This window comes from Macrosteles quadrilineatus, unplaced genomic scaffold (genome assembly GCF_028750875.1).
Source record: "Macrosteles quadrilineatus isolate MER2022 unplaced genomic scaffold, UCM_ALF_1.0 Scaffold_4__1_contigs__length_99947679, whole genome shotgun sequence".
Lineage (NCBI taxonomy): Eukaryota > Metazoa > Arthropoda > Insecta > Hemiptera > Cicadellidae > Macrosteles > Macrosteles quadrilineatus.
The window spans coordinates 30,469,254-30,485,127 of record NW_026542597.1 but is presented as its reverse complement, the minus strand read 5'-3'; the positions used below and the strand labels follow the sequence as shown (position 1 = coordinate 30,485,127).

General features: G+C 34.7%; 1 protein-coding gene across 7 annotated transcripts in view; it reads left to right on the top strand.

The window, feature by feature from the left end:
• LOC128992183 (dynamin) overlaps nucleotides 1-15,874 on the top strand; it is a 46,426-nt gene that overhangs the window by 25,162 nt on the left and 5,390 nt on the right. For 4 of the 7 annotated variants that reach the window (XM_054415639.1, XM_054415636.1, XM_054415640.1 and 1 more), the window contains 7 exons: nucleotides 131-299; nucleotides 974-1,096; nucleotides 1,930-2,049; nucleotides 7,270-7,476; nucleotides 8,147-8,325; nucleotides 10,070-10,267; nucleotides 13,849-15,829. In XM_054415639.1, the coding sequence (XP_054271614.1) occupies nucleotides 131-299; nucleotides 974-1,096; nucleotides 1,930-2,049; nucleotides 7,270-7,476; nucleotides 8,147-8,325; nucleotides 10,070-10,267; nucleotides 13,849-13,972 (1,120 nt within the window). In that variant the 3' untranslated portion in view covers nucleotides 13,973-15,829. Of the gene's footprint in view, nucleotides 1-130; nucleotides 300-973; nucleotides 1,097-1,929; nucleotides 2,050-7,269; nucleotides 7,477-8,146; nucleotides 8,326-10,069; nucleotides 10,268-10,844; nucleotides 10,981-11,589; nucleotides 15,830-15,874 lie in introns of those variants that run through there. The other 3 variants (XM_054415643.1, XM_054415641.1, XM_054415642.1) reach the window with 3 other exon arrangements.

Below are 15,874 nucleotides of genomic sequence, written 5' to 3'. Positions count from 1 at the left end.
TTAATTTTTTTACATAGTAAGTTTAATTTACTATTTTTGTGTTTTGTTCCTCCTCTCCTCGCTCACTCACTAAGCTTCGTCCTAATGTAGACTTGTTTAGCGTGCGTGGTGACACGGTTGTTTGTTTCAGTGCTCAGAACCAGACGGACAACACCGCCAAGGCCGGCCGCAAGCTCGGCAACCAAGTGATCCGCAAGGGGTGGATGTGCATCCACAACCTTGGGATCATGAAGGGAGGCTCTCGGGACTACTGGTTCGTTCTCACCTCCGAGAACATCTCTTGGTTCAAAGACGAAGAGGTGATTTGGGATAGAACTTCTTTTGATTAGTTTTGTTTGCGTTTCTGTGTTTTATCTATACCATTTGGCATTTTTTGAAACGTTTTTTTAAGGGACCTGTCCACCCTGGTCTTGTCTAACGTTGACCTTCATCAACCATCAATTAACAATGACATCAGATTTGAATCCAAACACCATACTTACTCTAAGACTCTTAAGTGTTGGTAATATTTGTAAAGATAAAAAAATGGTGTCCTACTCTTCTCAATGTTTTTTTTTTTTTTTTTTTTTTTTTTTTTTGCTGTATGGCTTTTGTTATCCAGCCACCAAAGATAATCAAAGTTGTGAAATGTCACAATGTACTTAAGCTGTCTAAAAATTAATCTTAAAATAAACAAAAGATCTCACCTTCGTAAAGCTAAATCTAATGCGTTTGTCCATTGTTTGTGAGTGCCAAACACATAACAAATTTTCAATTCAAGAGAAGTTCATTATTTAATGAATGAAATTTATTAATTTTGGTACAAAGAGTACCAAAATTGATTTTTCCCCTACGGCGGCAGTTTTATGTTGTTATCTTTTGTCTTTTTCTACCCATTGGCCAAATTTGCCTTGGTAAAAACTTGGACTCAAACAAACAATTGCTCTGCAAACCATTGTAGACTTACAAAAATAATGGAGTAAATTACTTGCAGGAAAGAGAGAAGAAGTACATGCTTCCGTTGGATGGACTGAAGTTGCGTGACGTTGAACAGGGATTCATGTCCCGACGGCACACATTTGCACTTTTCAACCCTGAAGGTCGAAATGTATACAAGGTATGATTGTAATCTTTCATTTCCTAGTCGTTGTTTCATTGGAATGTTTTTGTAAGTTTATTAACCTGAACAAGTCTTCCTGTAGTGTTGGCAGAGTTCATGGGCAATCAGCAATGAGGGCTAGTTTGCTCAGAATTTATGAGAAACACACTTAGAACATGGGGAAATGCAATTGTACTTTGTACAGCCCTATCTTGGCTTTTGGTGGTATTTCTGCTTTCATTAAAAGCTATATTTAGACAGTGCTCAGTAAACCGGCATACAGAGTGTGCTAGATAAGTCTTTACTGCTGCCAGATATGGTCAGTAAAGCAGTTTGAACAACTCTTATGAACTTCATTTTTCATCACAATGCACAAAACTTATAGGCCGTTCGTAAAATGTAGGCTGTTTGAGGGGAAGTTCCCACACTACTTTTTTTTTCATTAATGTATATTTTGCAGCTGATTGAGGTTTTGGCAAACCTCAGCTGTTGAGCTATTGTTTTAAAAGGTAGGATGAAAAGGAGGAGACAGATTTCTTCCCCAACACCACCTAAATTTTGTGTATGGAGTACAATACTCTCCACCAGTTATGGAGTGTAACACTTCATATAGCACCATATTCACTATCTTAAAAAGTAGGTTTACATTGAGTTTTTCAATCTTCTTGAATTACTATTTTGTATTGATACTAATTGCAGCACAGTTTGTTTGTGTGTGTAGCATCAGTCGAGGGTCTGTTTGAAAGTCAAGATGATAACCTTATATAATTTACAACAACTTTCATTGCTTCAACCAAAGTGTGCAGATTCCAAGTGGCAACTCAATGTTAATGTATGCATATTTGTTACAGGACTACAAGCAATTGGAGTTGAGTTGTGAGACTCAGGATGAGGTTGACTCTTGGAAAGCTTCCTTTTTGAGGGCTGGAGTCTACCCGGAGAAAACCACTGACACGTCAAACGGGGAAGAGGTAATGCTTCAAATTAAACTCATAGGCGCACCAACATTCAAGGGTTTTTAATCAACAACTTTCAGTGGTAGATATTTTCTAAACTTATTAATTTTAACTCTATCACATCAATGTTAATAGTTTTTGTTATTCAATTGAGCATATTATGAACACCTTTAGTAACGGAATTTGTGAGATAAACGTTTTAATCTGTTTTTCATCCAAGTTACATTCTTTTTATTCTCTGTTCTAGTAATTTTATGTGATTTTTTTACATCTAATATTAATCTGTACAACAATTGTATCTCCTCAAGATATCTTTATTTACGTCTCTTTTTTATAATGTAAAACAATATCAGTATGATGTATTGTGTTTAATCGTTTTATGTTATTAGCAGCTATTTCATGGTATTATAAACGTTTGGTCAGATTCCATTAGCTACTCACTGATATTATCCTGTTTACTATGAAGTATGGTTACCTAACCTAAGCCAAACTATATACAACAAAAGCAATTGGAAAACTTTTTTAACAAAAATATCAGTTTTCATCCGGTTGGAAAAAATAGTATTCCAGCAATAAGCGTTCTAACATTGTTTGTATTGTTAAAACAACACAGTTATTGTCACTAAAATGTCCAAGTTTATTATTAAAATCACACTTAAAGGAACAGTAAAAAGTTTGATATTAGTGATTGGCCAATTAAATTTGACCCAATGTTCCATATTGTAAGCCTAACCTATTACTTGTCACACACAGACTGCTAGCCCTACTTTTAATTTATTGTTTAGTATTTCCCATGGTTTTAACTAAAGCTCGCTTGAATGGTTACCACCAAACCACCATATGAGTTGTCTCTTCTGTCACTGTTGGGATCGCTACATCTTTTGCATTAATTATGTTCTAGGCCAGGGTAAGTGCGGGGACTTGTCGCTGTTTCAGGTTAAATTTTCCGTTGTGTGCATACCATCTCATCTCTTCTTTGTTTGTCATGCCCATCCATTTTATGCTTTCACTGTTTTTCAATTTGTTCATGAAAGTTTGCAAGCGTTTGATTGTTTGTTGAAATTGGTTTGTTTTAATGAAGGTCACACAAAAGTCGAATGAATTGATCTAATGAAGAAGGTCAAAGAAAAAGTCAACATATAATAGGATGAATAATTATTTTCTCGTAAATAAATCTAAAATTTGTACAACTGAACCTCTATGAGACGAATTTCAAGGAGTACGGGAAAAATTTGTACTATAGAGGTATTCTTAATAAAGAGAGTCGTTTTATTGAGGTTTAATGCTGCTGTTATTCTTCTTATAGAGGTTTCTCCTCGTTCCAAAGTTTCTCCAAACAATGACTGAGGAAGGAGGAGGGATGGGTGGGAGTTTCATGTTGAGACAAGCTTCTGTTTGTTTTGAAAACTACGTACTATGGAGGTTAAGATTATGATAAATTTGTCTTATAGAGGTCACGTTCGTCTTGTAAGGTTTTGTGCTAAGAATATTCCCATGATGTGGATCCGGGAACTAATTTGTCCCAAAGTTCCTTGATATTTCTAGAATGAACATTAAGTAATAGAAGAGGTAGAATGATGAGACCACTATTTCTTAGACTTTTTCAGAATGTTATGAACAGCTTACATATTCGGAAATGTTTTTGTGATCATGAACAAATTGAAAAATATTTAATAGGCTTTTGCTTCTTATAACCACGCCCCTTTGGCGCTCTGAGTTGTGCAAGTGGTTGTCATCAGGCAATCTTCATACACATTGTTCGACATTCATGCTTTATATTAAACTTGTATGATGATCAGCAAAGTAAGTGTTGTCACCCCCGAATAGTTTAAATTACACAGTTTAAATTTCAGCTTCAACGTGTTTGTGTTGTATTGTGCTCAATAAAGAAACCGGCTAAAAGATTTGTTTTGCTTTAATGTAGGTTATAAAATCTGGTTGTAAAAGATAAAATATGGAATGAAGTTGATTGCCTTTGCTAGCAAACACTAATTATAAATCATGAATAACAAATCCTTAAAACTTTATAATCATTGGTGAATAAAATAATAAAATCTATTTAACTACAATCATAATCACAATTTTTCAATAATGATATATATTAGAAACTGCCTAAATTCAGTTTTTTATGCTGTTTACTGTTTTTTTTTTCCGATGTTTGATGTTGTTCGGTAAACCAAAACTAAAAATTGATAGGTTTCCTTTAGAAATTTTGATTCTCACACGTTCTAAAGAATCCAAGACGGCCCTGTACAAAAATTCAAGATCTAAAGTTGGCCTAGGTGGGTTCCAGCTATTCCCAGGCATCCACAGTTCCTCTCCCTCCACCATCCACCATATTACTCCCCCTTAACCTCTCAGTCTCTCTTTCCAAACAATTAGTACAATCTTCTTACTATTTTACTCTTAATAGATTTTTAATTCCTCATATCTCCAGCTTTTGTCTGCCCCATAAGTAACTATTGGCCTGTAATATGTCTAATAAGCCAATTTTAGCCTTAATTGGCATTTTTCTATCCCTTAGTAAGTGTTTTTGGTGCTTATATGAAGCTCTACTTCTTTTCTCGGTCTAGTCCTACCAATCTCTCATCACTAACAAAACTAACCGTGCCACTCTTAACCTACCAATACGTAAACTGCCCCCCCCCCCCAACTTTAGCGGCTCTTCTTCCACCTTAAAAATTCAATGACACTCTCAACGTTTCTTCAGAGTCGCAGTTGCATCAGTATTTTCTTTACTTATATTTTAGCTCCCTCTTTCCAACCATATAACAAAAAGTAAAAATTTATCATTTCAAAATTTAAAAAACCTAATTGTCCTTGTTATTGATGCATTTTTTATTTACCTCGTTTTAAATCAACATTGAAATAAACATTAGCTATACCATTTAATTTCAATTTTGGTTACAAAAAGAAAATTTCATTCTTCAAATTTAGTTTTGTTTACCAAGCTATATGGAAAGCAGAAAATTAACTATTCCTTGTAAAACACATCTGTTTTATTACGTTAACAAAAAACTCTGATCTCATACAAAACAGAACGGATACATTGCGGAGCATTTTCTATAAATAACCTAAAGCCTATGACTTCTGGTTGCCAAGTCTCTAACTTATCTCTATTTCTTTGTCTAAACAGCACTGTCACTTGTAGGTTGTAAGTTGTGACAATTGTATGCTAGATGTATAGATTTGTTTGTCTCTTTTGCCATTCTCTCCTGGAGGGTTATGAGGTTTGTAAACTTGTATTCCCTGTAGTTTGCACCCTTAGTTGTATGTTGTCATAGTTGCTAAACGAGTACGGGTTACACGTGTTAACCGATCTTTAAACAAAGTTCTCGTCCGTAAAAATACTCTACTCTAAACCTTTACTAAACATAAAAATAAATTCCAACACTAACTTACAACATCTTAGCACTACAACACAAACACCTGGTAGAATTAGAGAATTTAAATCTGTTATTGGAATGTTGACCAAATCGTATCTACGCCTTTTCTTTTTAAGCTTGGTAGCATGTTTAGATGTTGTTAGGTTTGATTTCTTTCTTGTGTATTTGTGTTTATCTAATCAAGCTGTTTTCTGGCATGGAGATTGGTGATCTGTGGTAATTTTGATTTAGGAGGAACTGAAACTGATGAATACCAAAAATAATATCTTATTTATTTGGTTTGAAATTCAACCAAACTCTATGTCACAACTTTACATGCTTAGAGTTGCCTTGTGATTTGGTTTTTCTAGACCTTAAGCAGTTTTGTTACAAATATCCTTGTGTCCTGTAAAAGTTCCAAAGACAGAAAAGTGTCCCAAATTCGAGAAAAAGTTTCTCTAAAAATCTAATGTTGAGGTCATTATGACAAGATTTTATGCAAAGGCTTTGTCTTCTGTGTCTTATGTTAATCCAACAACAGGCATAAGGTGACTGTCTCAGTTTCACTCTGTCAAAATATGGCAACTGTATTATGTTGCATTCATCTTTAGTGTAGGCCTAAGAACTTTTATGATAAAGAACTAAAAAAACTACTTTCAGCCGTTTCAGTTCTTTTAATACTTGCAATTGTGCTGACTTAGCTCTTACCATTGAACAATAATAATTCTATAATTGTGTTATTAAAATAACAAGCTATTACCAATACAGTGGGAACTTGAATTATGCAAACACAAAAGACACCATTGAAAACTTTGGTTGCTTTTGATTATAAAACTGAACTGAAAAGACATTTATACCTTTAGCAATTCTGGAGTGTCCATGAACGCCAGGTAGGCTCATGCACACACACTCAGGCCTCACTCACACAAGGACAGGGGATTAGGACCGGCCACATTCTGTCCCTTGCTCCGTTAATTAGTCAAAAGTGACAATTCCTTGATCAAATGTAAAATATGTTAACTTAAATATTAAATTTCAAATAGTTAGTAGTAATCAATTCTACTCATAAACACGAGAAAATTTGTACAAAAAAATGCAGCCTTTATAAAACCTACAGTACAGCAAAAACCAAGAACTACGACCTGAAATATATTGCAGTTATGTTATGTGAAGGAATGATAGTTAAGTAAATTATGGGTTGTTTGGTATAGTTTGTATTGTAATATTCAGGGAAATTCAAATGTATTAACCATTTCTATTTCAAATGACAACTTTAAAAAGTTATATTTTGATTACAAGTGGTATCTAAAAGAACCAAAGAAGTCAAAGTACGGTCGGTCTAGGGTCGGTCCTACTCCTCTCTGCTCGTGAGGGTGAGTGTGCGTGCGTGTGAGGAGAACCAACCTGGGGTCCTGGGACATTCCCAAATTGCTAAAACTATAAGTTAAGGGTTTATAATAAATTTGCGATTTTTTCAGATATAGTCACAAGCTTAAGGTTTATTTGGCTTTGATGACAAAATCGTTGCTTTGCTTGATTTTATAAGCGCAAACCATGTCTAAACAAAAATTATAAACTGAACAAAAAAAACAACAGTGCTCATACAGTATTTGAGGTTCACTGTGAATAATAAACTGATGGATGGTTCTGTAGAAAACAAGGTTAGAAGATGGGAGGCGACCAGTTAATAACCAACCAGCGTAGTTAATTGGTGAGGTAGTAGGAGAGGAGATGGCAGTTCAACAATAAAGTTTGAACTAAACATGTTCCACTGTATTTTTATTTACAAGAGTGATAGTCTCCCCTCCCGCAACCTCCTTTTCAGCTTCTCGGCTTTCCTGTCACTTATGAGGCTTTGCACTGTTACCAGGGGGGCACGGAAGGCACCTCCTCCATGGACCCTATGCTGGAGAGACAAGTGGAGACCATTCGGAACCTGGTCGACTCTTATATGAAGATTGTGACCAAGACGACACGTGACTTGGTGCCCAAGACCATCATGTATATTATCATCAATAACTGCAAGGACTTCATCAACGGAGAGCTGCTTGCGCACCTCTACGCTTCTGGGGATCAAGTACTGTTTTTTTTATGACTTTGCTTCTACAGAGAAATTATGTACAGAGAAAACTTTCAATGGTACAATTAATTGGTGTCTAGTGCATAGTCCAACACTGTCCCCTTCCCCTTCAAGTAATACAAAGCTCACAGTAGAGGAAGATCTAGAGCCTTGTGCGAGTGGAATTTACGCACAGTGTTTGCCGCTCGGGCTCTTCATTGCTGGGTAAATGTTATTTTTACCACACAAAATACTAGAACTGTAGGCGTATGGTCGTCCAATAAGCAAGTTTCCTCTGTAAATTATTTCTCTGTGTTCCTTCACATTTTAAGACCCTAGGCTAGGGCAGAACCGTTTTAAACTTTTCTTAGAGCAAGGCCTAGAGGTTTGTTGTACAATATATCACATAGCTAAAAAATGCTGGTGATTGGACTTGAATCAAGGTCCTTGGAGACCGAAGCCCTGCTCTTGTCCCACAGGTCTTGAGTTCAAACCCAACAATTGTAGCAATTGTGGCAATAGTAGCCTAAAGAAAAACTTCATAAGGAAAGCTTATTGCAGCAGTGCTCCCTGGGGGTTGCATCAGTCGCTCTAAGCAAAACATACCTTTACTGAGTTACATAAGTCACCAACAGTATTGTGTGCAATTTTTGTGGACCAAGACCCTTATCCAGGATGATGTTTACAGTCGTCAATGATGGAGGAGAGTCCAGAGGAGGCCCTGAAGAGAGAGGAGATGTTGAGGATGTACCACGCATGCAAGGAGGCGCTGCGAATCATAGGAGATGTGTCCATGGCGACAGTCACCACTCCTGTACCTCCCCCTGTCAAAAACGACTGGCTGGGCTCCAGTCTTGACAACCCGAGGTCAGTACTTAACATCTATGTTAAAGGTGTAGCTGGTTTCATGGTAAAAACTAATGTTGTTGAATTGAGCCAGTAGAGTGTGCTTATAACACTAACTTTCACCCAAGCCAAACCTAAATATCAACTTGTTTTGAACTAAAGCATCGTTTATATCATATGAGTAAGTCATTTGTTTACCTGAAACCAAAATTTCTATATAAATTAATGTACTAAGATTTAAAAATTAAGTAATGCAATCACAGCAAGTGTGCAAGACTGTTCAATTGTCTCTTGCTCTTGGCAATATCAAGTGTTTAGCATCGTATACTGAGACACGATCACTGAACATTGGCATTCATCAAGGTAGAAGGAACGGGTAACTTACCGAGATAACTACTACTAACTTACCAGAGAATAGTTCCAGGCAGCACACAATAAGTTTACAACACACAACACACACACTATTAGTTCCATATCTCCTTGTAAAGGCCATGTCACACCGACATCCGCCGCTCCCGCCGCGGGAGTACCGCGCGCGGATGTTTTTCCTCGAGCCATGTCACACCAAAAGTTTGCGTCCGCTGCGGGAGTTTTGAGATGAGTTCATTACAATTTGTTTTACATAAGAAACACATCTTACCTGTTTAGTATGCCATGCAAATTTGCAGGTTTTAAGTAAAGTGTTTAAGAAGCAATTGAATGTTTATTAATTTGTTAGTGTAGGGCTACTTTAAAATGTGAATAGCTATTTTTTTAAATTTAATTAAGACCTTGTGTTCGAAGCATTTTAAATATGGTTGTGGATAAATTATCCACTTTCAGCTTTTGAACGTTATTTTTTGCTACACTACAAAGACTATTTACTTTTAAATAAAACATATGTCCATTTTAAAACTAATGTAATTTTTTGCTAAACCTTCTATTGAAAGTTCAAGTTTACATTAATTGTAAAGTTTTGGTTGTTGCAAATCGAAAAAGTTGATGAAACAATAAAAAAATGTTTATGTTGGCAATATGGAAATGTTTAATGTTTAAATGGTTAAATGGTTAATGTTTATGGGAAACATTACATTTTCACCGTAAACATTATTTTTGCATGGTAAACAAAAATGATTTTTTCTGGTGATAAACATAATTACGAAGATAATACAAAATAACATAGACTACATCATCAACCAAAGGAAGCGTGTTAAATTTAATTTAAAACTGTATTACTTTTAAACTTTAAATAGCTTGGGCATTCGAAATGCCCCTTTGCGCATGCGCTAGACAAAACTCCCGCCGCGGTAGTCTCAGAAAATTGCTCAGCAGGCGGACGTGGCGGACACTACCGCACGCCTGCGGGCGCGCGGTAGTGCGGTGTGACTTGGCACATTTGATAACATGGTAAGCGATTTTTCAAAATTCGCTCCTGCCGCGGGAGCGAGCTCGGTGTGACTTGGCCTTAAGGAGACTTCTTCAGAAAAAATTAGTAGAATGGTAGTTACCTACAAAATTCTTCTTCTATTGGCAAGATTGATTTAGATTATTTATCAAACAGTGCCATCTTACTCCTGCAACTGCCACCTTACAACCTCTGATGAAACCCCTTTGTGTTGGCAAAATATTAAATTTAAGTGTGTTGTAAAAGAAAAAATGTTTGTGAAGTATCAAATCAACTGCCTGGAATTTCTTTTTTGGGTTAGTTAAATATTCATTCTTACTTCCTTAACGTATTCTTTAGCCAAGAACTCTCTCCAAAAACTGAACGTTGGTGTTGTCATAGGTTATCCCCACCATCACCTGGAGGCCCGAGGAGGGGTATACCACAGGCAGCACCCATGGGAGGCAGCAGAGCCCCTCCTGTACCCCCCGCTTCTGGTCGCCCTGCGCCTGCCATCCCCTCACGACCTGGAGGTGGACAACCCCCAGCACCGCCAGGTCGTCCCCAGGGCCAGGGTCTGCCCCCACCACTCATCCCATCGTAAGTACACAACTAACCAAGCTATCAGGGGATTTACTGTAGTTGAAGTATGGGATTGTGTTAACATTATTTTTGTTCTTGTCATTAACTACTAACCTTATGTTACCATTAACATATTTTCCATTATATTGATTCTAATTTTTGTTCGTACCCAGAAAAATACTTTTATCATACTATTTTTAATGACTTTTGATGGCTAAAATGTTATGAAAATACTATATCTTTGTTTCAGAAAGTCAAGGATTTTATCAGGAAATCTATCGCCATTTACATTGTTTTTCCCCCTTTGAGTCCTTTTAGTTAGGGCAAAAAATTGTTTAATATAGGCCTATTGTTTATTGAATTGCAAATCATATTTTATTTAAAATTCTCCATATTGGGCTTCAAATAATTCTTAAAAATATCTAAATACATTTATTGGTGTAACACCCAAACAACCAAAGATTGCTAACAATATTTTGATTGCTAAAATCATCCTTTTTTGTATTTTTCACATTTTTTAGTTATTCAAAAAAATATCCAAGTAAAACTTCAAAACTTGTTGATAGGTTTTCATTTATTTTTTTTTTATTTACAGGACGAATGAACATTTTTTGTTTGGCAACAGGACAAGAACTTTCATTGATAAGTTTTTAAAGCCCAATTTATTTAAAGATAATACATAATGTATAAATACATATTTTATTAGAATTAAAACTTCAGTGTATAACAATTTCAATTATATCTCATTTTTTAATAAACTTTATACATTGAGTTTTGGTTCTTTTTACTTGTATTTTTTTAACAGCAGAACTCTTTTCAAAATAAGTGTATTTATTTGCCACAAGATACATTTCTTCTCTGTCCTTTCTGGTTGACTAGTAGAAGGGTAAGGGGGTTGAAGTAGCTGTAAATAGTGTATTTTTGAGTGCAAAGCACCTTCACATTGGAAGTGTATCAACACTGTTGGATGTAAAAACTGAGTTAACAAATAAACCTACCTGTGTTATCCTACTGATCTGTTCTTCTTTAATTTAACTGTGGCTGTTTAATGCTCCGGAAATGTTAGCACATGGTTAAAAAAATTTTATGGTAATCATCAGATGTTCACAAGCACATACATATTTAGTTGCCCACGTCGATGGTTCCTGGGCTGATCCACATAATCAGTCAAATTAAAGTCTGTTTTCGTTTAAACAGTGTTGTAGACTAAAAGCCTCATAACTCAGCTAAGTTCCCGATTCCAGAAGTTTGACATGTTATCAATGTGAAGGTGCCTGCCTGTGTGTGTGTTTGTGTGTGTGTGTGATGTGGCTACATGCGGTGGTGGTTTGTCGTTACAGGCGGCGCTAAACAGCATGGCCGTCAGGACGTCTCCTCTAGCGTGCTTCTCCCCTCGCTTATACACACATATATGTACCAACTAACCGTGTGCCGTTTGGTTTCAACATGTACTCGTGTTATAACTTTAGTTGTAAAGCTTCCGAATAGTTTTGTAAATATTCATTGTATTACTGCTCATAAGCAATGATAGTATGTATATAAATAACAAAGTTAATTGTTAGCTGTTATGTCCCTAGATATGTTAAAAATAAATTGTTCATTCTGTTAATTTTTTATTTTTATTTCCTTTATCTGTTGAATCGTAAGAAAGTATTAGAATTTTGTTTACAGTAGGGTAATGTTGAACACGTGAGTTTTAAATATTGAATTGGTTATCGGAGTTGGAAATATACCTTGTTTAGTAAATCAAAGTAAGGAAGAGTTGTTAATTGGTCACAGTTGTTTATGTAAAGTCCGTAAACAGAGTGTTAGATTCTTGGAGTCATGCCATCTATATATATTTTGCAATCTCTATTAGTAAGATTAATCCTGGTTTTTAAGATCCATAGTTTTTTTTCTCCCCATTGAAACTATACCTGTACGAAAGTGTTAATTTATACATTTGACATTTTTATGTGCTACTTGCTTAGGAGATAAGCAATTGGCACAATAAACTAAATATTCCCAAATAATAGTATATTTTTTCCATATACTTTTCTACGTTATATTTTTTTATTGAGTTTTACCGTTGCAATAAGTTTTACTGCCTATTTCAAAATCAGCATTTAGTTGTAGCAGAAAGTTTATGAAACCGATTTAGTTTGCTAGTTATATAGTTTGGGTTAAAAAATTTTTTTGATCACCAAACCATAAAACATCATTAATGGCTTTCACTAAAACATGTGCGACTCTCTCCCAATAATTGTTCTGACACTCGTAAAAACACGCTCTTGTGGACCGAATCATTGCTGTCTCTAATAGATCACTCAAACCTTGCAAGTCCAGTTCCCGGCAGACTGGGAATTTCATCTTCTTGATTTTTTATTTATTTCGGAACAGAACTTTAAGCCTTAATGGTTTTGTTTAGTCTTTCCCATATGCAAATACTTATAGACTGTTTGCTGATCCAAAACACTGATATAGATACGCTTGTTTTCAAATAACCTGTGTTTGAACTAAAACTAAGTGTGTGCTTTTAATGTGTAACAGTCTACCTTTAGAATTTTGACTGTAACATTAAAAAAGGAATGATATTTTTGTAATTGAATGAGTATGGCTGTAAACTTGTAAATGTTATTTGAATTTGTTTCAAAATTGTTTTGCTATCTCTTATAATCTGTGAATTTCAATGGAATTTGCTTCATACTTAGCAGTGTAGTTCATTAGGTCTGATAATCAAATTAAATGTTCCCTGTTTGTTGAGTGGTCATTAAAGATTTTTTATTCTATGACTTTTATTATGATATAACTATAAGTGGAATTTGATGTTATCAAAGTAGTTTTTTTAAGAGTCAGATAAGAAAATACATTACATTATAGAGAGAGAGAGAAGGTTGAAGAGTCACATTTTGCTCAAATTATTTATTTTAGAACTATGTCAAAATGTCCTTCTCTAGGACAAAATACTTTTGTAACTTTGGCAGTACCATGTTACTAAGTGCTATCTAAAATAATTTTTTTTAAAGGTAGTAAAACATCACAAAAATAGAGTTATACAAAAGGCTATTTACATGGCATTTAGGTTAATCAGGGCATTTCTCGTAGAATACCTGAATTAATTTGATTTAGCTAAAGAATAAAAAACACAGGAATGCTTATTAAGTTTAAAAACATCTTTAGACAGATTCCAGGATTATTGCATGCCAGGGTTTTTTACTGTACCAGTATTAAGTGTATTTTTCTTGTCCACCACTCTGGATTCTAACTTTCCCAGGCTAGCTGAACAAAAATACTCTTTCCAAAATAACTTGTAATATACCTAATATAGGCCTACATTTTAAGTTTTTATTTTTACTCTAATCTTCTAAAATAATTATTCTTAATTGTATCTCAATAAAAAACTTGATAAATAACTCCCTTATTATATTGAATCTATTTAATCTGATATAACTATTTACAAATTTACGTTTTAAGAACTTTATTCAAAAACATTAGTTTCTTCCCCTGGTTATTCTGACCTAACAAACTACACTGTTAGCTATTTAATCTAATGGTTCCGTGATTGCAACACATACCTTGCTCCATGCTCGTTCAAGTTGTCTAACACAGTTGTGGTACAGGCGCGGAGGCCCAGGCATACCCATGCCTCAGATTCCCCAGCGGGTGCAACAGGCCGTGGCGCAGGCGGCAACACAAGCCGCGGTCAACGAACTCACCAACGCTTTCGCCAGCCGATTCAAGTAGGCTAACATCACATTTTGTGTGGCTTGTTGTCTCCTGACAATAGTAACCGATGCTTTTTCACACTAAACCATTCCATGATTTGGTTTACTGTTCTTCAAAAGACATCTTTTGTATGGATAGGCTCAAAGTTTTGCTTGCTCGGTAAAATCAATGTATCTTGTTTAAGGCAACAGTAACACAATTATTGCTAGTTGAGGGAGGGGAAGACATGAAGGATGAATATACCACAAACACTTCCAAGAGAGTTCTAGGTGGATAGATACACAAAGTTCACTGCACATTACATAGCTTTACATTATTTTGCCACTCCAAAGAGACATCTTCAGAAGAAAATACCAAATTGAATTTCCCGGTAGAAGGTAATTTTAACTTAATTCTGAAGAAGTTCTATCTGAGGGCTTAAATATTAAAATCATGTGTTATGAATTTTTGTGTGCTAACAACTGCGGAACTCGTTTCTCGGATTAGTTAGTTGTGTTATCCGTTTAAATTCCGTATTTTCTACAAATTTAAAACGCTTGAAAAAGAAACTGAATTGGTCTGTAAATCTGGATGTTTATTTGTATAAAATTGTTAAAACAACTTTTGTACCAAGTACTACAAAACACAAGCATGTTTACAAGTTGTAGATTTGTAGAGTAAATGTGTTTCTGTTGTCTTAAGTGAATCTGACGAGATATAAGTTCTGAGCTTCAAAGAAGTTCTAGATGGTCAGTAAAAGACTTGTATAAAATTAAGTTGGTCTTTGTTTAAAATTTAAAAGCCCCAAGCATAGATGATAGATGGTTTGTAATTATGTAAAGTTAACAAACAATAATCATGGAGTTGTTTGAAAAGGTAACTTATTAAATAAATCTAATTAACCAATATCTGTTTTCATTTTGAACAGAACAAAAATTCATTATTTTAACATTAAAATAAAGAATCTCTTACATTAACGAAACACTAACGGCATCAAGTAATGTGACCAAAGTTTAAATGGACGTCGGATGAACATAGCTAACATACATCTTTGTAACTGACAGTTTTACCTGTATCAAACTGATTAAACTATTTAAGTGAATGGCTTGTAAGATATAATCATAATACATTTCTGAGATACTAGTAACTTTCCAATAATGGTTCATTTTTTCAATCGTGTAAGATTGATTAAGTTGTAATGGTTTCGTTAAGTGTCTGTATACCGTGATTTATTGAGTGCATCCAATACGTTAGATTGTTGAAAGGTGAATTTAGTGTTTATATAACTGTACATAAACTTATTTTCACATTATAAATTAGTTATGTGGTGTATAATTATTATTTAAATAATATTTTTATATGTATTCTATTAATAATGCTTGTAAACTAGCAGGCGTCAGTCTGTATGTATAGTGTATGATATTGTTTTCGCCCTCTTTAAGCAATGGAGGCTTCCAAATGTATTAATCTGCAAGTGCATATTTTTATCCAGTTCCTTACAATCACTGTTATTTTGAAACTCTGTGTTTTGTAAACACTGTTTCTTATTTTTATGTAGAATCAAATTCTTTAACTTGTAACTGTAAAGTTAATCATATTTAAAATTTGTGTTTTAAACTTCAAAGTTTTTAATTGTTTAGTTTTCTTAGTTTTTGTTTGTTTTTATTGGTCATTTTACATTAAAATGTTTATTTGTTTGGCTATATACTGAGTGTTGTCTACTTAGACTAGAAATGTTTCATAACCAATAGTACCAAAGTGATTGATCTCTCTTTATCGTCTTCTAACTTTTAGTACAGCTTTATTTATTGCCCTAGCACAACATTGTTTTGGGTTCACGTATACTTTATGTTTCTTATACCATGTGATAAGTAAAACACACCATTTTACAAAATATGTAGATTAGTCGTTTTATTTATGCAAGCCCGAGTAAAATGTATG